The sequence below is a fragment of the Salvelinus alpinus genome, chromosome 9, assembly GCF_045679555.1.
Source record: "Salvelinus alpinus chromosome 9, SLU_Salpinus.1, whole genome shotgun sequence".
NCBI lineage: Eukaryota > Metazoa > Chordata > Actinopteri > Salmoniformes > Salmonidae > Salvelinus > Salvelinus alpinus.
The window spans coordinates 41,197,355-41,219,633 of NC_092094.1; the positions used below are offsets into that span (position 1 = coordinate 41,197,355).

Here is a 22,279-nt window from a genome sequence, read left to right on the forward strand (position 1 = left end):
TGGCCTTTAGACTAATTGAGTATCTGGAGCATCAGCATTTGTGGGTTCAATTACAGGCTCAAAAATGGCCAGAAACAAAGAACTTTCTTCTGAAACTCGTCAGTCTATTCTTGTTCTGAGAAATGAAGGCTATTCCATGCGAGCAATTGCCAAGAAACTGAAGATCTCGTACAACGCTGTGTGCTACTCCCTTCACAGAACAGACCAAGGAATGGGAGGCCCCGGTGCACAACTGAGCAAGAGGACAAGTACATTAGAGTGTCTAGTTTGAGAAACAGACGCCTCACAAATCCTCAACTGGCAGCTTCATTAAATAGTACCCGCAAAACACCAGTCTCAACGTCAACAGTGGAGAGGCGACTCCGGGATACTGGCCTTCTAGGCAGAGTTCCTCTGTCCAGTGTCTGTGTTCTTTTGTCCATCTTAATATTTTCTTTTTATTGGCCAGTCTGAGATATGGCTTTTTCTTTGCAACTCTGCCTAGAAGGCCAGCATCCCGGAGTCGTCTCTTTATATATACATATACATTTTTTAAATCAATAGCATTATAGAGCCATAGATGTTGTGATTGAAAGACAGAAGATAGGCTTGGAGGGAGGTGGGGGAGAGGGTGGACTCAGCTACTGAAGTCTGCTGCAGTGATGAGTCATTCCAGCACACGGGGTGTGTACAGATGTGTGCTGGCAGACATTACATAGCAATAAATATTAAAGTGACCTCCATCTGTCATATCTCTATTTTTCATCTATGTTTTCATCTCTCTCTCGCTCTAAAAAGGTTGTATAACCTTTTTATAACATTTTAGCCCCTCCCCTGTCCATCCCCTCCTCCTATCATCCCTACATTTACAGAGGATGTGATTAAGCCTTGACCTCCTGAAAGTCTAGCAGATTAACAGTACAGAAAGACACAGATAGAAAAATCTGTCCCATAAGAGCATGTGGAAACCCAGAGACTGGAGCAGAAAGAGAGAGAGAGAGATACATATGGGCCTTGGAGAGGCAGTGAGACACACACAGTTGACTCAGCCGTCCCCGGAAAGGGGTGCCTAGAGAGAGACAGAGAACTGAGCTTCTGCTGACTAACCTGTTCTGTTTCTCTCAATGAGGGCAAACATACCTTTCAGCATGCCAAGTACTGTACAGAGTCACAACAGAAGGATGGAGGGAAGTAGGGAGGTGAGGCAGGGAGGAAGGGAGGTAAGGCAGGGAGGAAGGGAGTGAGGCCGGGAGGAATGGAGGTGAGGCAGGGAGGAAGGAAGGGAGTGAGGCAGGGAGGAACGGAGATGAGGCAGGGAGGAATGGAGATGAGGCATGGAGGAAGGGAGGTGAGGCAGGGAAGTAGGGAGGTGAGGCAGGGAGGAAGGGAGTGAGGAAGGGAGGAAGGGAGGTGAGGCAAGGAGGAAGGGAGGTGAGGCAGGGAGGTGAGGCAGGGGGGAAGAGAGGTGAGGCAGGGAGGAAGGGAGGTGAAGCAGGGAGGAGGGGAGGTGAAGCAGGGAGGAGGGGAGGTGAGGCAGGGAGGAACGAAGGTGAGGCAGGGAAGTAGGGAGTTGAGGCAGGGAGGAGGGGAGGTGAGGCAGGGAGGTGAGGCAGGGAGAGAGGAAGAGGAGGAAGAGATTGAAATTGGAGAGAGGGTGTAGATGAGAGAAAAGGAGTGGAATAACAGAAGGAAAAGGACTCACCACTCCCTCCTCAGCTGGAGCGTTGTCACCAACAACAAGCATGACAGGGCACCTAGAAACACAGAGCACAGATCAGCAACAACACAAACACACATAGACAAATATGGCTAATTTCAGTAACCTGTTATGAATGTTAAAGGTGCCTAAACACTACTATAAACCAGGTGGACCGAGCCCTGAATGCTGATATATTACGGGTATGACACAAAATTCTTTCCTTCTAATTATGTTGGTAACCAGTTTATAATAGCAATAAGGCACCTCGGGGGTTTGTGGTATATGGGCAGGACACCTACTCCACCCGATGTCACAGGAAGGCCAAAATATCATCAAGGACATCAACCACCCGAGCCACGGCCTGGCTAGGACCGAGAGACTGAAAAACAGCTGCTCTCTCAAGGCCATCAGACTGTTAAATAGCCATCCCTAGCCAGCTTCCACCCAGTTACTCAACCCTGCACCTTAGAGGCTGCTGCCCTATATACATAGACATGGAATCACTGGCCACTTTAATAATGGAACACTCGTCACTTTAAACATTTTTACATACTGCTTTACTCATCTCATATGTATACACTGTATTCTATTGTACTGTATTTTAGTCAATGCCACTCCGACATTGCTCGTCCTAATATTTGATATAGCATGGTTAAGGGCTGTATCCAGGCACTCCGTCTTGCGTTGTGCCTAAGAACAGCCCTGAGCCATGGTATATTGGCCATATACCAAACCCCCTCATGCCTTATTGCTTAATTAGACAATGCCATGAAGGACCAAAAGAAAATAGTCTAGTAGTGTAGAGAGAGACTCACTTCAGGGTCTTGGCATTGATGATGGTCCCAGAGCGGTTCATCTCCAGATCCCTACGGCTGAGAGGGAGAGGAGAACTGTGAGACACACTGCTTACATTCTCTCAAATAATATAGTGCTCTCACCATCTGCCCCACACAGAGACAGAGACAGAGAGACAGACCGCGTGCGTGCGCAGTCTCACTCACTCACACACACACACACACACACACACACACACACACACACACACACACACACACACACACACACACACACACACACACACACACACACACACACACACACACACACACACACAGTTTGCAGTTTGTGTGTACACACTAGGTGTGTGTGTGTGTGTGTACACACTAGGTGTGTGTGTGTGTGTCTGTACACACTACACTACACACCCGGCACAGCCAGAAGAAGACTGGCCACCCCTCATAGCCTTATAGCCTCATGGCCTTTCTAGGGAGTTTTTCCTAGCCACCATGCTTCTACACCTGCATTGCTTGCTGTTTGGGGTTTTAGGCTGGGTTTCTGTACAGCACTTTGTGACATCAGCTGATGTAAGAAGGGCTTTATAAATATATTTGATTGATTGATTGATAGGTGTGTGTGTGTGTCTGTACACACTAGGTGTGTGTGTGTGTGTCTGTACACACTAGGTGTGTGTGTGTGTCTGTACACACTAGGTGTGTGTGTGTGTCTGTACACACTAGGTGTGTGTGTGTGTGTCTGTACACACTAGGTGTGTGTGTGTGTCTGTACACACTAGGTGTGTGTGTGTGTGTCTGTACACACTAGGTGTGTGTGTGTGTCTGTACACACTAGGTGTGTGTGTGTGTGTCTGTACACACTAGGTGTGTGTGTGTGTTCTGTACACACTAGGTGTGTGTGTGTGTCTGTACACACTAGGTGTGTGTGTGTGTGTCTGTACACACTAGGTGTGTGTGTGTGTCTGTACACACTAGGTGTGTGTGTGTGTCTGTACACACTAGGTGTGTGTGTGTGTCTGTACACACTAGGTGTGTGTGTGTGTCTGTACACACTAGGTGTGTGTGTGTGTCTGTACACACTAGGTGTGTGTGTGTGTCTGTACACACTAGGTGTGTGTGTTACCTGTTGTACATGTTCCAGAAGAGCTGCAGGTTGACCTGGTTGATGGTGTTGTTGATCTGTTGACGGTAACTCTGGACCAGCTCTGTGTTGTTCATCAGCTCCTCCTGTACAACCATCCACAATAACACAGGTAGACTGAGAGACTGGTGTCTCTGAAGGTTATTAACATAACACAGCTTGCAGTCTAGTGTTGTTGTTATTATGGTGTGTAGTACAAAGCCTCCAGTCTAGTGTTGTTGTTATTATGGTGTGTAGTACAAAGCCTCCAGTCTAGTGTTGTTGTTATTATGGTGTGTAGTCCAACGCCTCCAGTCTAGGTTTGTTGTTATTATGGTGTGTAGTCCAAAGCCTCCAGTCTAGTGTTGTTGTTATTATGGTGTGTAGTCCAAAGCCGCCAGTCTACTGTTGTTATTATTATGGTGTCTAGTCCAAAGCCTCCAGTCTAGTGTTGTTGTTATTATGGTGTGTAGTCCAACACCTCCAGTCTAGTGTTGTTGTTATTATGGTGTGTAGTCCGAAGCCTCCAGTCTAGTGTTGTTGTTATTATGGTGTGTAGTCCAAAGCCGCCAGTCTAGTGTTGTTATTATTATGGTGTGTAGTCCAAAGCCTCCAGTCTAGTGTTGTTGTTATTATGGTGTGTAGTCCAAAGCCTCCAGTCTAGTGTTGTTGTTATTATGGTGTGTAGTCCAACACCTCCAGTCTAGTGTTGTTGTTATTATGGTGTGTAGTCCAAAGCCTCCAATCTAGTGTTGTTGTTATTTTGGTGTGTAGTCCTATGTATTGCCACAAACTATTGTAGGTATGTGGATAATGGTTTGATTACCACACATATCTGGAGTGAGAACTCACCTGGCTAAAGAGGTGGGGCAGGACTGTGTCTGGAAGAGCACTGGTGAGCCCAGAGAGCTGGAGAGGAAGGGGGAGGAGAGAGAGAAAGAGAGAGATGAGGAAAGAGAGATAGATATTATTACCTTGCACCAATTGCAAGTACAGCAGCCATTTTGATAGTTGGAATATGCTTTAAAAGGTAACTCTGTTTATGTGTTTGCCACAGAGGTGCAGTGTCTGCTACCTTGCCGGTGGCCCAGTCGATCCAGCCCTTCCCGTTGGGGTCGATGTTGAGCAGCACCAGGCCCTCCACCAGATCAGGGAAGATCAGCTGAGGACAGAGCAGAGCAGAGCAAGGCTGTCTTATGTTAGATAGATACCACAGGAGGCTGCTGAGAGAAGGATGGATCATAATAATGTCCGGAACGGAGCGAATGGAATGGCATCAAACACATAGAAACCATGTCTTGATACCATTCCATTAATTCCACTTGAGCCATTACCATGAGCTCGTCCTCCCCAATTAAGGTGCCACCAGCCTCCTGTGGTAGATATACCTGGGATCATTATTAGGCCCCAAAATAAGAAATATGTGAAAAAGAACAATAATCGGGTATAACTTACAGCAAATTTGGCCAGGATGTAGGCGCCAGCCCCAACTCCAATGCCCACAATGCTCTTGAATCTGTCAAATGAGAATGGTTTGAATTATTTTACAGGTTCATTAATGCATTCAAAGTTGAACAATATGGATAATATATGTACTGTTTACTAGGAGAGAGAGGAGGGGGGGGCCCACTCACCCAAAGTGCTGCACTACACTGGGCAGCATGCCTGCCAGCTGGTCCATGGTGGGGTACTGGTACCTGTTGAGAGGTGAGGTGGAGATCTTTAGTTAAACAGTCACGTGGCAAAGAGACGGCACTGTAGGAATCCCTGTCTATCTGTCTGTCTGCACACTCCAGTCCATACAAGACAACACCAGAGGTGCATGGATAGGTATAAGTGTGTATAGACATGTACGTGTGTTTAGGTATTATATACCCCTGTGGCATCTGAGAGGCTCCGATCTGCTGTCCAGGAGCATCCACATGACACACCACAAAGTGCTTGGTGATCTCCTGCATGTCCTCGTTGTGGAAGAAGCTGTTGAAGCACAACTTGTCTGTGCAGGGCAGACAGAGAGAGACAGAGAGAGACAGAGAGAAGAAAACGTTAAACATGCATTAAGCAGAGAGCACCTTGTCAGCAGGGGAAATGAGAATGGGAAATGACCTGAGGTTTTACTGGGAGTCATTCCATTATCATCTGGGTGCTTGAGTGATCGTACATTAAACATTAAGTCAGAGTAAAGAAAAAACAATCTAGTTTGATATACTGCATTTTAACTGAGGTTATAGGTTAACTGAAGTGCCACCTCTCTCTGTTTTACAGACCAGCAATGACACCCTATATACCTCACCTCTTAAAACCTACAACAATATCAACAACTCTGATAAACAACTCTGTTTCCCCCCTCCTACCGCCGCTGTTGTCATACTTCTCTTCAGTTTGTGGTGACTCAGACAACAACATGGAGTTGATAAGGTGATAGAAAACACTGAGGTGTTTGTTCCATCTCATCAAACACCCACAAACATCATTAACCAGGTTAATTAACCTAGAACCGGACGGGAATGAAAAAGCTGAAATGCTACAGGTGTCCTTTTAAACAACAATGAAACTGATGTGTTCTGCGCTGTGATTTACAGTACCTGGCATCACACAGGGGCAGAGAGGTGATTCTGATTCGCCCACATCAGTCAGCCATAGAGCAACAGAAGACCATTATTATTCATTGTCTCCCTGTGGCAACGTGACCCTTCCTTCGCCTCACATCTCCTGCCCAGCACAAGGTCACAACACAGGAGCAGCACAACCACATATAGGCCAGTGTCTCCTCTATTTAGTCTCATTCCTCTCCCTCCATCTCTCGCTCGCTTTCTCTCTCCATCCTGTATCTGTGTTGACTGAGTCAGGCTGTGGTTACTGGCAGTGCATACTAATACCCCCAGCTGTGGCTGCAGAGGGAGGCAGACATGCAGTGGGAGGCAGGCATGCAGTGGGAGGCAGACATGCAGTGGGAGGCAGACATGCAGTGGGAGGCAGGCATGCAGTGGGAGGCAGGCATGCAGTGGGAGGCAGGCATGCAGTGGGAGGCAGGCATGCAGTGGGAGGCAGGCATGCAGTGGGAGGCAGGCATGCAGAGGGAGGCAGACATGCAGTGTGAGGCAGGCATGCAGAGGGAGGCAGTCATGCAGAGGGAGGCAGTCATGCAGTGGGAGGCAGGCGCGCAGAGGGAGGCAGACATGCAGTGGGAGGCAGACATGCAGTGGCAGGCAGACATGCAGAAGGAGGCAGACATGCAGTGGGAGGCAGACATGCAGTGGGAGGCAGGCATGCAGAGGGAGGCAGGCGCGCAGAGGGAGACAGGCATGCAGAGGGAGGCAGGCATGCAGTGGGAGGCAGGCATGCAGAGGGAGGCAGGGAGGCAGGCATGCAGTGGGAGGCAGACATGCAGTGGGAGGCAGGCATGCAGAGGGAGGCAGGCGCGCAGAGGGAGGCAGGCGCGCAGAGGGAGGCAGGCGCGCAGAGGGAGGCAGGCATGCAGAGGGAGGCAGGCATGCAGAGGGAGGCAGGCATGCAGAGGAGCAGCTGATCTACAGCGCAGAAGTGCTGACCCTTCCCCCAACACCACCCCGCTTGTATGATAGGGATGTTTTTCTGACCTACATTTCTCCCTCTCCCTCTTTTTCTCTCTCCAGCCATCATTCTTTCATTACCCAGTCCTTTATTGACTGAGCACTGACAGACAGTGCTATCTCGTGGAATGCAGCTTGTATCTGGAACTTCAATGGGCTGGATCCTATTTCAGACAGCTACTGGCAATGTAGTTGTAATGTAGATGATTAAATATTGTGTTTTGTATCCTGGAGTCATTTCCTGCTACAAGTGTAACAATACTCCCTGCAAACTGCAGCAACATTGAAAAGCAGTCCCCGTCCACCAATTAGAGGAGCTAACGAGCAGGCTCAGTGGGGAGGTAGTAACGGACATGCTGGGTAAAGGTGAGAGAGTCACACTGTCTGTCTGCGCTCTGCAGTGGGCTGGCTGGACGGCTGTCAGGGAATGCTACTGGTACTCTGATTTGGCTCCCAGTTATCACCTCAGATAGGCACAACACCTCCCGGGGCTGACAGCTCGACGGATACAGCTGCCAGATCCCACCATGAACAACACCCTAAGGAAGTGTGGCAAGATGAACCCTGGAACCAGCTGCAGGTCATTGTTACATGACAGATGGTGGTGCAACAAAGACATGAACTCACACATGGAGCACACACAGAAAACACGTGTGCACGCACGCACGCACGCACGCACACACACACACACGCACACACACACACACACACACACACACACACACACACACACACACACACACACACACACACACACACACACACACACACACACACACACACACACAACACACACACAAGCATAGAAGGACAGTGCTTGTACTCACGGTTAAGCCCCACATCATGGTAGGTGAGGATGGCAGGCTTGTTTCCTTTGGGGGCCCCACGAATAACCACATGAAGCATCCCATACGGAGTCTCAATGTCATGTTCCTGAAACAGACAAATACACATATTTAAATGCATATACATATACTTCCACAGGGACGCATTCTGTACCTCTGCACATACAGTCAATGCCATCTTGGTGGGGTTCAATGGAGTTCACTGATGAGCACAAACAGTTGACCCACTATCACTGAGATGTAATAGACACCAACCGCAACCTTCCACCTCTGATCAACATAAAAGCTTTATTGATTCAAAGGAGAATTCTGAGAGGCACAGGTATCAAACTCATTCCACGGAGGACCGAGTGGCTGCGGGTTTTCCCTCCTCCCTTGTACTTGATTAATTAAGGTCACTAATTAGTAAGTAACCTCACCCCCACATCTGGTTTTCTAGGTCTTAAATGAAAGGAAAAAACAAAAACCTGCAAACATTCTATGCAATAGCATATTAATTACAAAATGTTATTGTGTGGTGTTGACATAGTTACAGGGTCTCATTTGTATTTCAATCTCACATGACCCACATCCTCATCAACACAGCCAGACAGGTAGACACACTCAAAATGGATGCAGCAGATATTATTCCCATAAACGTTGGTTCAGGGCTCCAGGATTTTGTCCTATCACAGCCAGACAGAGAAATGCCACTGATAGGCTGCATCCCAAATGGCACCGTATGAGCCCTGGTCAGAAGTAGTGCACTAACTAGGGAATAGGATGCCATTGAGGATGTACTGTAGCCATAGTCTGTGACGCTAAGTGCTCCCTAACGACGCATCGGTCTGGCACCCAATACATGTATGTTTGACAGTATGCTGCATGTCCTCTGTGAAGCAATACATTGGCAGCTACTGCAGTACACTCACCTGTAAAATCTGTTGTCTTTTTTGTCTTTGTGTGACATGAAATGCTTGTGTGAACGATTGACAGATACAATGTAAAGGTAAAGGTAATTTGGGTTGTCTAAACGTGTAGTATGATAGGGGTTGATGGAATGGGTAAAACTATTTTGGTATTTTCTGGATGGCAGAACAATATACTGCAGGTAAAAACAGCACCTGTATCACTGCAAATACTCCCTCCCTCTCTTAGTCTCTTCTGTGATTTCTTTGTCTCTCACTCATCTTCCTCTCTAATTCACTTCCTCCCTAACTCCCAAGGTCACACAGACATCCAAGTGCGGAATAATTTGCATCTCCCCCAGACTTACGGACATCTCTGTGTAGGCTTGCATGTGTTGCAGAATGCATTAGTGTGTCACAGCATTAGTGTGTCACAGCATTAGTGTGTCACAGCATTAGTGTGTCAGTGTGTCTCAGACATTACACGACTGATCATTAGAGCAACACAACAACAGTACAACAACCATGCCACTATGCAACATTAACTCATATGTTCAGTTATATAATAAAACCAAATCTAGACTACTAATATTTCAACATGCAGATTTCACTCATGATCTCAGAGCATTAAAACAGATGGGTACATGATAGACAGCTAGTCGTTTTGCTAAGATATAAACATGGTATAAGAACATGCACGCAGAAGGTAAGACATGGTTGTGTATGTGCACGAGAAATAAACGTGTGCACAATGTGCTCGTCATGCACATCCATGAACAAAGAAGTTTATTAAGACACAGTAGTGAATTTACTTTATCAAAATATCCTCACGCTATCAGTCACTCAGTCACCTGCAGACACACTTTACACTGCCACTCACCCCATCCCAGCATTCAGGCATGGTGCCTGAGTAAGCGTGCTCGGTGGAGGAAGAGGAAGAGGAGGAAGAGCGGCAGGAGGAGTAGGAGCTGCGAGGGGAGACGAGACATTCAGAGCCCGTCCTCTCTGGTAGTGGGACTGCTGCTGCTGGTGGTCTCTGTCTCGTCTAGCCTCGTCCTGTTCTAGGGCTGAGCTCTGCAGTGCTGCTGCCCTCTCTCTTCCCCAGACACCTTATAAACCCACCGCGAGGGCGGGCTGAGCTCAAGCCCTTTGGCTGGCTCTCTGCATCTGATTGGTTGGCTGCCCAATCAGTCACAGCATCTTCTCTGCTGTGCTCTTGTTTTGCTCTCTCATCATCACCACCACTGCTCTATATCAGGGGTGATTCTCTCTCCCTCTCTCCCTTCAATTCAAAGGGCTCTATTGGCATGGGAAACATATTTTTACATTGCCAAAGCAAGTGAAATAGATACAAGTGGAATAAACAATATAAAATGTACAGTAAACATTACACTCACAAAAGCCATGCCATATTATGTAAATATACAGTGTTGTAACGATGTGCAAATAGTTAAAGCACAAAAGAGAAAATAAATAATTATGGGTTGTATTTACAGTGGTATTTGTTCTTCACTGGTTTCTCTTTTCTTGTGGCAACAGGTCACAAATCTTGCTGCTCTGATGTCACACTGTGGTATTACACCAATTGCCATTACTATTACTATTATTATTAATCGCTATTTTCTGGATTTTGATAATTAGCAGGTATCGAGCTAATTCTGCTCTGCATGCATTATTTGGTGTTTTACGTTGTACACAGAGAATAGTTTTGCAGAATTCTGCATGCAGAGTCTCAATTGGGTGTTTGTCCCATTTTGTGAATTCTTGGTTGGTGAGCGGACCCCAAACCTCACAACCATAAAGAGCAATGGGTTCTATAACTGATTCAAGTATCTTTATCCAGATCCTAATTGGTATGTTGAATTTTATGTTCCTTTTGATGGCGTAGAAGGCCCTTCTTGCCTTGTTTCTCAGATCGTTCACAGCTTTGTGGAAGTTATCTGTGGTGCTGATGTTTAGGCCGAGGTATGTATACTTTTTGTGTGCTCTAGGGCAACGGTGGCTAGGTGGAATTTGTATTTGTGGTCCTGGTAACTGGACCTTTTTTGGAACACCATTATTTTTGTCTTACTGAGATTTACTGTCAGGGCTCAGGTCTAACAGAATCTGTGCAGAAGATCTAGGTGCTGCTGTAGGCCCTCCTTGGTTGGTGACAGAAGCACCAGATCATCAGCAAACAGTAGACATTTGACTTCAGATTCCAGTAGGGTGAGACCAGGTGGTGCAGACTGTTCTAGTGCCCTCGCCAATTTGTTGATATATATAGTGCATTTGGAAAAAATTCACACCTTCACTTTTTACAAATGTTGTTACGTTACAGCCTTATCCAAGAATGGATTAAATAGTTTTTTCCCCTCATCAATCTACACACAATACCTCATAATGACAAAGCAAAAACAGGTTTAGATTTTTTGGGAAAATGTATAAATAAATCAAATATCACATTTACATAAGTATTCAGACCCTTTACTCAGTACTTTGTTGAAGCACCTTTGGCAGAAATTACAGCATGGAGTCTTCTTGGGTATAACCCTACAAGCTTGGCACCCCTGTATTTGGGGAGTTTCTCCCATTCTTCTCTGCAGATCCTCTCAAGCTCTGTCATGTTGGATGGGGATCGTCGCTGCACCGCTATTTTCAGGTCTCTCCAGAAATGTTCGATCGGGTTCAAGTCCGGGCTCTGGCTGGGCCACTCAAAGACATTCAGAAACTTGTCCCGAAGCCACTGCTGCGTTGTCTTGGCTGTGTGCTTAGGGTCGTTGTCCTGTTGGAAGGTGAACCTTCGCCCCAGTCTGAGGTCCTGAGCACTCTGGAGCAGATTTTCATCAAGGATTTTCCCTCGATCCTGACTAAACTCCCAGTCCGTGCCGCTGAAAAACATCCCCACAGCATGATGCTGCCACCACCATGCTTCACCGTAGGGATGGTATTGGCCAGGTGATAAGCAGTGCCTGGCCAAAATCTTGGTTTCATCAGACCAGAGAATCTTGTTTCTCATCGTCTGAGAATCGTTTAGGTGCCTTTTGGCAAACTCCAAGAGGGCTATCATGTGCCTTTTACTGAGAAGTGGCTTCTGTCTAGCCAATCTACCATAGAGGCCTGATTGGTGAAGTGCTGCAGAGATGGTTGTGTTTCTGGAAGGTTCTCCCATCTCCACAGAGGAACTCTGGAGCTCTGTCAGAGTGACCATCGGGCTCTTGGTCACCTCCCTGACCAAGGCCCTTCTCCCCCGCTTGCCCAGTTTGGCCGGGCGGCCAGCGCTAAGAAGAGTATTGGTGGTTACAAACTTCTTCTATTTAAGAATGATGGAGCCCACTGTGTTCTTGGGGACCTTCAATGCTGCAGACATTTTTTGGTACCCTTCCCCAGACCTTGACACAATCGTGTCTCAGAGCTCTACGGACAATTCCTTCGACTTCATAGCTTGGTTTTTGCTCTGACATGCACTGTCAACTGTGGGACCTTATATAGACAGGTGTGTGCCTTTCCAAATCATGTCCAATCAATTGAAATGATCACAGGTGGACTCCAATCAAGCTGTAGAAACATCTCAAGGATGATCAATGGAAACAGGATGCATCTGAGCTCAATTCTGAGCTCAAGTCTCATAGCATAGGGTCTGAATACTTACAGTACCAGTCAAAGGTTTGGACACACCTACTCATTCAAGGGTTATTCTTTATTTTTACTATTTTCTACATTGTAGAATAATAGTGAAGACATCAAAACTATGAAATAACACATATGGAATCATGTAGTAACCCAAAAAGCATTAAACAAATCAAAATATATTTTATATTTGAGATTCTTCAAATAGTCACCCTTTGCCTTGATGACAGGTTTGCACACTCTTGGCATTCTCTCAACCAGCTTCATGAGGTAGTCACCTGGAATGCATTTCAATTAACAGGTGTGCCTTGTTAAAAGTTTGAGCCAATCAGTTGTGTTGTCACAAGGTAGGGTTGGTATACAGAAGATAGCCCTATTTGGTAAAAGACCAAGTCCATATTATGGCAAGAACAGCTCAAATAAGCAAAGAGAAACAACAGTCCATCATTACTTTAAGACATGAAGGTCAGTCAATCTGGAAAATGTCAAGAACTTTGAAAGATTCTTCAAGTGCAGTCGCAAAAACCAACCAAGCGCTATTATGAAACTGGCTCTCATGAGGACCGCCACAGGAAAGGAAGACCCAGAGTTACAATGTAGTAAATAGTAAAAGTAAAGAAAAACCCTTGAATGAGTAAGTGTATCCAAACAATTGACTGGTACTGTATGTGTTTTTGCTGTTCTTTGTTATAGAGCAAACAAGATTGGAGAAGTGGTTTATCCATACATCTCAGTTTTGGATAGATAACTCTTCGTGTTGCTGTTTGTTTAGTGTTTCAAAATTTTCGCAGAAACGGGAAAATTTGATTCTTCAATTACATTGTATCAAGGCACAAGGCGAGCCCCAGATGCAGACACAGGAGGCAGATGGTTGGAGTCTTGCAATGTTTAATAATCCAAAGGGGTAGGCAAGAGAATGGTCGTGGACAGGCAAAAGGTCAAAACCAGATCAGAGTTCAGAAGGTACAGAGTGGCAGACAGGCTCGTGGTCAAGGCAGGCAGAACTGTCAGGCAGGCGGGTACAAAGTCCAGAAACAGGCAAGGGTCTAAACCAGGAGGACTAGAAAAAGGAGAATAGCAAAAGGAGTACAGGAAAAACACGCTGGTTGACTTTACTAAACATCAAGACGAACTGGCACAGAGACAGGAAACACAGGGATAAATACACTGTGGAAAATAAGCAACACCTGGAGGGGGTGGAGACAATCACAGGAACAAGTGAACATGACACATTGAGCTGATTTCTGATCTGCTGTTCCTTCTTTTCCCGGAGTGTATTTCTGTATTGTTTTAGTGATTCACCATAGTGAAGGCGTAGGCTCAGGTTTTCTGGGTCTCTATGTTTTTGGTTGAATACGTTTCTCAATTTCTTTCTTAGGTTTTTGCATTCGTCATCAAACCATTTGTCATTGTTGTTAATTTTCTTAGGTTGTCTGCTTGAAAACAAATACTTGATAGAGAAGCTGAGAGGTCAAATATACTGTTTAGGTTTTCTACTGCCAGGGTTACACCTTCACTATTACAGTCAGTGGTGTAAAGTACTTAAGTAAAAATACATACATTTTGTTATATAGTCCATCATGCCATATGGAATCAAAAGCATTATAAAAATCAACAAAACATAGACATACTTTTACTCTGCTGTTGTGATGAACATGCTGGTTTATTAGTGTGTGTAATGTGTGTATATGGTCTGTTCGGATGAACATGCTGGTTTATTAGTGTGTGTAATGTGTGTATATGGTCTGTTGTGATGAACATGCTGGTTTATTAGTGTGTGTAATGTGTGTATATGGTCTGTTGTGATGAACATGCTGGTTTATTAGTGTGTGTAATGTGTGTATATGGTCTGTTCTGATGAACATGCTGGTTTATTAGTGTGTGTAATGTGTGTATATGGTCTGTTCTGATGAACATGCTGGTTAATTAGTGTGTGTAATGTGAGTATATGGTCTGTTCTAATGAACATGCTGGTTTATTAGTGTGTGTAATGTGTGTATATGGTCTGTTCTGTGTTTGGGTAGAAAGACAATGCGTTTTTTGCTGAGAGCATTATGTTGTCTGAGGAAGGTCTGTATTCAGTCATTGAGAATATAGCAAAACAATTCCCTCCCTTCCTCCTATTGTCCCTGTCCTACCTGTCCCCTTTCCTCTCCCACCGTTCTTATCGCTCCTCAAAAGTCATGGAAGGTGATGCATAAACAAATGCTTAGTATGCAGTGAGATTGCTTTTGCTAATTAAAATTCAACACACACACATGCATGGACACGCATACAGGCGCACACATACACGCTCTCAACACTCAAACTTCAAGAGGCCCGTTCATTTGATTTGTGCAAAGCAAATCACAGTTGTTATTTTCATAGCACCAATCGTAAGGGTAGACAGTCCTCTCCCGTTTAACTCAACTTAATCAGCACCTGTGTTTGTTAGCCTTTCCATTATAAAGGACTGTCAGGAGGTGGTGGGAGAGGGGAGTGAGAGAGAGAGAGGAGGTGAGACTGGAGAGGGTGAGAGAAGAGGGGGGTGACACTGGAGGCGTCAGACAGAGGTGAGAAACACGGTGTCTGGATTATTCTGATCTCATCATCACGTGGATTCATGTTCAAACTGACAACATCACGGGTACAGAAATCAACTTCTGAGGACTTTAAAACAACTGTGGTATTACTAATCCATAACGGATAGTAGGTTACTATGGTTATAGTGATAGTTGTAGTATTGAGATTGATGCCCTATTATGTGAGTGATAATCATTGAACAAGAGTGTTCCAGTGTCTCTCACACACAAACACATACGTCCTTTACACTTTATCATTCAGACACAAATCTGTACCACACTGTGTGAGGGATGCTGTGTGATAGTGAATGATTCCATCAACCATTTGGCCAAACAATCCCTCCTCCTTCTCCTCCCAGTGCGAGACCATGGTTACTTGGGTGAGTGGACAGTCATAACGATTATCGGGGATACAGTATATTGAGAATAGTAGAGAATAGACTTTAAGTACCTTCCAGTCTCCAATTGGCATCAGGGTCTCACAGTTCTCCTGCAGACAGATAACAAAAACACAATGTCAACTGACACCCATTATGATAGTCCCTTTGCTTCCACTTCTGAGATGCCACAGGGCTGAGCAGGCCGTTAAAGCTGAGGGGATGGATCCACAGAGAGCAACAGAGATAGAGGCTGTGTGGGTCCAAACAGACAGACAGCAGTTAGTGGACAGGGAAGAGAAGGCTCAGGAGAGACAGAATACGTTTTCCCTGCCCTAAAAGAGCCAAACCAGAACCCAAGCATTCCCCTAAACTTCAGTGCAACATGAAGGACATGCTCTATAGAGGTTAAAGTTGAATCAGACCAAGCATTATTAGTGGGTTAAGAAAAATTGTCCCCAAACTCCTTGTGATGCTAAAGGTGCAATCCTGGATAGTGTATTCATATACAGTGGTTTCAGGAAAGACAAAAGGATTATAGATAAACACATGGACGAGGTGAAAGAGGAAAGATAACAAATGGTTGCATCGTCATCAGCAGTCCATTGATAGAGGGTGATGCCATTCAAGACAGTGTTACAGTGATCAGACACACCTAGAGAGAATGGTTATTTCATGCAGTTGTTTTTAGTGGAGAGACATAGTAGGTTAGTGGTTTCAGTGGTGCGGTCGGACCAGCAGGTGTCACTCTTGTCCTTTGGAGCCCACGTGTGACTGCAGTAGCACAGCATGGTGGGGGGGGGGAGAGCTGCGACATTGTGCTGGAGGTGTTGGCTGGCTGCATGTTGGTCTCCAGGAATGTTCAAAACCTCTCTACTATCCAATTATCCTTAGCCTGTCTGTGAATTTCTGTCAGTATGAAACACTGCTAGTGCTACTACTACAGCCTGTGTGTAAAGGAACTTTAAAAAATATAGATATTCTCTGTTGTTTGTGGCCCTCCATATTTCTCTCACTCAGGATGTGTTGCAGGTGAGGATTTAAAGGTGCATCCGATAACACAGTCAAAGGTAATGGAGATTTGGTACCCCTGCAGGGCATGGGGAATAGTCCCCCTGCAGGTGAGTTCTGGGTCTGTAATTACCGGGATGCACCCACTGGTCCGATTGCGGGTCTGGTGGAGCCAGTGCCGCGCGATCACATGCCACCGTTGTGGGGGGCGGCTTGAGGAAGAGGGGGCGGTGAGTGGCGCAGGGCTTGCGCAGGGGAGTGCGTTCACACACCGCCCTTGGTCTCTCTGCATCATAAACACAAACACAGGTGTGTTACAGTGGCTGGTCAGTCCACCTCAGGAGTCCAGGCAGGGAGAGGCATGGAGGGGAGGAAGACTAACAGACCTGGGAGGACATGACCCTTGCGCAGGGGAGTGCGTTCACACACCGCCCTTGGTCTCTCTGCATCATAAACACAAACACAGGTGTGTTACAGTGGCTGGTCAGTCCACCTCAGGAGTCCAGGCAGGGAGAGGCATGGAGGGGAGGAAGACTAACAGACCTGGGAGGACATGACCCACGTAGAGGAGGACAACAGAGGATAGGCTAAGGTAACAGCTGTCTGGATAAGCTGCTGTAATGATGTCCTCCTGTTAAATCCTCAACAACATAGACTTCTAAAGGATACAATGTAATCTGGGTCACACATCCACTCCCGATAACGTTTTACTTTATTATGTATTTCCCTTGGGACTAATTACTAGCTAGCAGGTAATAATCATCAATAACTTTGAATTTATTATTTGGCCTCCAAGTTTTATCCGCCAATGCCTTGGCATCGTCTTAGTAATCAGTTTCTCCACTCTATCAATCATTGTCAAGAGAGTCAGGGAAGTGTATAAATTACAGTGACATATTCTCTTAGACATTTGGCATTTCAATCAATGGCATTTTCTTTCCTCTACCGATGCCACCTCTCTTGTCCTCCTCACACACAGTCCCAGCAATCAAGAGTTACTTACAGCTTCTGCTAAGACAAGCATACTGCTGCAATCATTGGATTTGGTTAGACCTTGCAGCCTCTCAATTATAAAGTCTTGTCCCCCCCACCCCTTCTTTCACACTCCTAAATTGAAATGCAGTGTATGATTCATCCCTCCTACACATGTAAACACATTCTGTTTCCAAAGAAAGACACACAAAAATACACTATTATATCACACACTCTGCACAAAAACAAATACATATTTGAATACACACACACACAGATATATAAAGTAAATGCTCACCATCTCAGTATCTTGTCCTCTCTGCTCCGGTAGTAGGGGTTTCTCCTCAGTAAATTGCTGCTCCTTCATGCCAGCCATCCTGGAGAGCAACCTGCAATCACCATAGCAACGCACACTTTGTTACTTTAAAATCTGAAATTCATCCACCAATTCAAACCACTGCAGTAGCAAAACCGCATTATCATGTTTTTCACCCCCCAGTAAATCTCTACAGTATATCAAGCTTTTGGCTGGGTGGCAAGGTCTTCAGGAGGTTTGGTTGCTGTGGCTGGGCAAGTCCATCTTCCCTATATAATTGCTACACCAACCCCCATAGTCCCTTTTTGTTCGGCATGTAAAGAAGTCCAGGGATGCACAGTATCTGAATAGAGAATACATGTCCAGAGTTTTTTCTGGATCAAAAAGGGGCAAAAAGGGGGCACTGTCGGCGTGTCTGAATTTTAGAGGCCCCAATCTTGGCGCTATAGAGACATTTTCCTGCAATTCTACAAATTTGTCCATGGAGCTGAGATACATTGATGCCGTTTTAAAGCAAATTTCCTGCGATTCTATGCATTTTGCCATGGCTAATGCTGTGTTATTTTGCTCAAACGTGATAATATAATGTGTACTGATTTATACATTGCTTGGACTTAGGAGACCAGAAAAAATGCTAAGGCAGACGCCCAAAGATTTCAATGGTCGTGGAAAGTTTGTGGAAAGTTGTGGTATTGGCCTATTGGAAAACATATTAAACAGTAGTAGCCTGTTCTCTTTGGGTCTCCAGCTCATGAATTGGGTCACAGACTGAATAAAGAAGGTCTGAGGACGGACGGACGGACAGACAGACAGAGAGCTTCCCCGTTAGGATATAATGAAACTCCTGCAGTGTAGCCAGATCAGTGGACACAGAGGGGCTCTATAAATTTAGATTGATATGTCTATACAAGGGCACTGCTAAGCCCACAGAGCAGAGCCAGGCTGGCGCCACTCGACTAACACATTGGATCACTGAGGATATCAAACGCTCACACGTACGTGCGCACACACACACACACACACACACACACACACACACACACACACACACACACACACACACACACACACACACACACACACACACACACACACACACACACACACACACACAGCCTATTTACAGTGCCTATAGAATGTCTACACCCCCCTTGGATTTCATCACATTATATTATCACAAAGTGGGATTAAAATAGATTTCATTGTCATTTTTTGGTCAACAGGAAGATTAATGAAAAACAAAACACTAATATACCATGATTAGATAAGTCTTACAAGTATAAGTATTAGATAAGTTTTGTGCGGCAGGTAGCCTAGTGGTTGGGAGCGTTGGTCGCTGGTTTGACTCCACAAGCCGCCAAGTTGGAAAAATCTGCCGTTCTGCCCTTGAGCAAGGCAGTTAAATCCCCAACAACTGTTCCCCTGGTGCCAATGACGTCGAATAAGGCAGCCCCCCTCACCTCTTTAATGCAGAAGATACATTGAATGCATTCAGTTGTGCAACTGACTAGGTTTTCCCTATTCACCCCCCTTAGTTAATACATGTTAGAAACACCTTAGGCAGAAATCACAGCTGTGAGTCTTCTTGGTTAAGTCTCATAATATCTTTGCACACCTGCATTGTGCAATATTTGACCATTATTCTCTTCAAAATTCTCCAAACTCTGTCAAGGTGTTGGGGATCATGGCTAGACAGCCATTTTCAAGTCTTGTCATAGATTTTCAAGCAGATTTAAGTCAAAATTGTAACTAGGCCACACGGGAACATTCACTGTCTTCTTGGTAAGCAACTCCAGTGTAGTATTGGCCTTGTGTTTTAGGTTATTGTTCTACTGAAAGGTGAATTCCTCTCCCAGTGTCTGGTGTACAGCAGACTGAAGCAGATTTTCCTCTAGTATTTTGCCTGTGATTGGCTCCATCCCGTTTCTTTTCATACTAAAACCTCCCATCTTTACTGATGTCCAGCATACCCATACCATGATTCAGCCACCACCATGCCTGTGTGCTTGAAAGTCGATGCTTGACTGAGGGATAGTCATAAACAAATCATGTCAACCCTTATTATTTCACACAGAGTGAGTCCATGTAACTTCTTATGTGATTTGTTAAGCCACATTTTACTTCTGAACTAAGTTTGGCTTGCCTTAACAAAGGGGATGAATACTTATGCAGAGACTATATTTTAGTTATTTCATTTGTATTCATTTGTAAAAAGAAGAAAACAAAGAACAATATTTTTTACTTTGACATTATGGAGTATTTTGTGTTAAATATATTTCAATCCCACTTTGTAAAGCAATAATAATGTGACAAAAGTTCAAGGTGGTGTAGACGTTCGATAGGCATGCACACACAGGCACATTAACTCACTCATTGTCAAGAAAAACAAATGCAACAAAATAAAAGAAGGCCTATTGAATAAAAAAACTTTAAAATGATCAAAACGTAATGGTAAAGAAGCTGCAATGGGAGGCTGTCAGCCCAACAAGCATGTATGGTGAAATATGGAATCCTATGAGATTTACAACTATTCCCTGCTGGATCAAGTACTTTACTGACAGACTTAGTTAGCATCAAAACATTGTTTGCTGTTTGAGCCTTCCTACCAAATTGAGTCATGCACGGTGATAAAGTGGCCTCATAATGATTTAGAAACCCCAACTTCACACAGTGACAGGTTGTTTAATGGCTGGGATGCAGTAACAGCAACAGCTAGTCAACACACGCTCTCTCTCTTGTCAGCGGGAAGTTTCCAGACCCTTAGACAAAACCCAGATGCAGACACTCCAAAACAAAAGTCCCTCTAAGTAATTTGCGACACTGGATAACAAAACCCTCTCCTCCTATTTGCGACAACACTGTTGTTGTTCTGTCTGAAAGTGACCTTTGCATGACATTATAATGGGCCCATGACCAACTTTAATTAGGAACTAACCAGGACAACCAGCCTCATTACTCTGCCTGCTTAATCTCTCTCTCTCCTTATATAAAATGGCTTGCTGTGAAATCAATTACCATTACAGTCTATACTCGTCCCTGTTGAAGCCGTTTCAAACCCACTGATTCAGGTTTAAATGACTCAATACTTTTGTTTGCTAGCTGCTTTATTCAATATTCCCTAAATCCACAAATACGGTTTTATATTTTCTCTGAGGAATTATTCCTCATACTAATTAAATGAAATGAGGGGGACTTGATCATTTACCCTAAAATGAGACTGATCGGGAACATCAACTTCACTTTTGGGTGGTGCTGGTGGTGTGTGTGTGTTTTTATGTGTGCCCATTGTGCATCCATGGTCAATGGAGTCAAGTAGTCAAGTGCTACTTCAAAGTCTCCTTTCATCCAGTGTCTTTTCATCATCTGCTCTCTGTTAGTGAAAAGAAGATGTGAGGTTTCTCTTACCAAGTTCAGGTTTGTTTTTCTCCGTGAGAGTCAAGAGAAGACCGTAATTTTATTTGGTCAAGGATGGTCAAATAAATCGTTCCTCCTTTTCATCTCTCTCTCCCTCTCCTCTGTTCTGTTCTTTTACAGTTCTACACAGATTTTGTAGCCATGACAACCTCCAGCAGTGCTGTCGACTCGCCTGGGTTCTAACAGGATCTGGCTTACCTTCTCTGTTCCTTTTAACATCTTCTCATTACCACCAGCTGCTCCCCACTCACATCTCTTTACCCACACTAACTACCTCTGTCTGGCTGGCCGTCCTCCATCCTCCATATCCAACATATCACTCTCCTTTCCTCTCATGTAGCTCATAGGGTTGTGAGCTGGAAGGGTTGACTTTGTACTGTGGAGAGACTAGTTCTCTCTCACAGTCCCCAATTACAGTTGCAGGGGCCTTATGTGTGACTCATATCGGTGATAGAGAGTGGGCCTGAGGAAAAGCATTCTGCTGGACAAGAAATCGATGGGATGTGCATGTAGGGGGAAGCATCTGACCAGATGCACGATTCAGAATCAATTCCCGGAAACTGGGCCAGGTTCAGCTCTCTGTCATGTGTGTGCACAGTGTGTGTGCGTTTCGTTGTGTAATGTATGTGTTTGGGTAGTGTCAGGATTTTAACTCTTACTGACGAGTTTTTGAACAGTTTGTTTGACCCATAAATTCAATAAAGCTGACCCACCAGTGACCCCTGGAAAAACAACATCCAGAAAGACACTGTTACTTGATTCATGGTTTTTTAAGCCTCCTCTCTGTCAGTAACATAATTAACTCCAGTACGGCATATTAATTAGCCATATGGACGATAACATTAGAGAGGATTAAAGGCCAACTCTTCCAAAACAGAATATGGCCTTTTGCTCTCCTCAGCAGACTGGAAACTAACAACTCAAGAAATGAAATATATTATACACACTAACGATGATTAAGTGCAAACAAGAACACTGGTCAAAAGTAACGTACTATATAGAAAACAGGGTACCATTTTAGATGCAACCAGTGTCACCTCTCTCACAGTAATCCTGCTGTCGTCACAGACTTCATCTCTCTTCTCTCAATGATCTGCTTTCAAACAAAACAACTCAAAACCCT

The 22,279-nt window shown here is 44.9% G+C and overlaps 1 protein-coding gene across 11 annotated transcripts in view; it reads right to left on the bottom strand.

The window, feature by feature from the left end:
• The window catches only part of ndrg4 (NDRG family member 4), a 33,499-nt gene that overhangs the window by 4,784 nt on the left and 6,436 nt on the right, over nucleotides 1–22,279 (bottom strand). For 3 of the 11 annotated variants that reach the window (XM_071326167.1, XM_071326166.1, XM_071326169.1), the window contains 13 exons: nucleotides 17,725–17,815; nucleotides 16,841–16,897; nucleotides 16,588–16,740; nucleotides 15,518–15,556; nucleotides 7,992–8,097; nucleotides 5,468–5,588; nucleotides 5,227–5,289; nucleotides 5,048–5,108; nucleotides 4,668–4,754; nucleotides 4,445–4,501; nucleotides 3,596–3,699; nucleotides 2,494–2,550; nucleotides 1,682–1,733 (listed from right to left, as the gene is read on the bottom strand). In XM_071326167.1, coding sequence (XP_071182268.1) covers nucleotides 1,682–1,733; nucleotides 2,494–2,550; nucleotides 3,596–3,699; nucleotides 4,445–4,501; nucleotides 4,668–4,754; nucleotides 5,048–5,108; nucleotides 5,227–5,289; nucleotides 5,468–5,588; nucleotides 7,992–8,097; nucleotides 15,518–15,556; nucleotides 16,588–16,740; nucleotides 16,841–16,897; nucleotides 17,725–17,815 — 1,048 coding nt within the window. Of the gene's footprint in view, nucleotides 1–1,681; nucleotides 1,734–2,493; nucleotides 2,551–3,595; nucleotides 3,700–4,444; nucleotides 4,502–4,667; nucleotides 4,755–5,047; nucleotides 5,109–5,226; nucleotides 5,290–5,467; nucleotides 5,589–7,991; nucleotides 8,098–9,776; nucleotides 9,942–15,517; nucleotides 15,557–16,587; nucleotides 16,741–16,840; nucleotides 16,898–17,724; nucleotides 17,816–22,279 lie in introns of those variants that run through there. The other 8 variants (XM_071326171.1, XM_071326170.1, XM_071326168.1 and 5 more) reach the window with 4 other exon arrangements.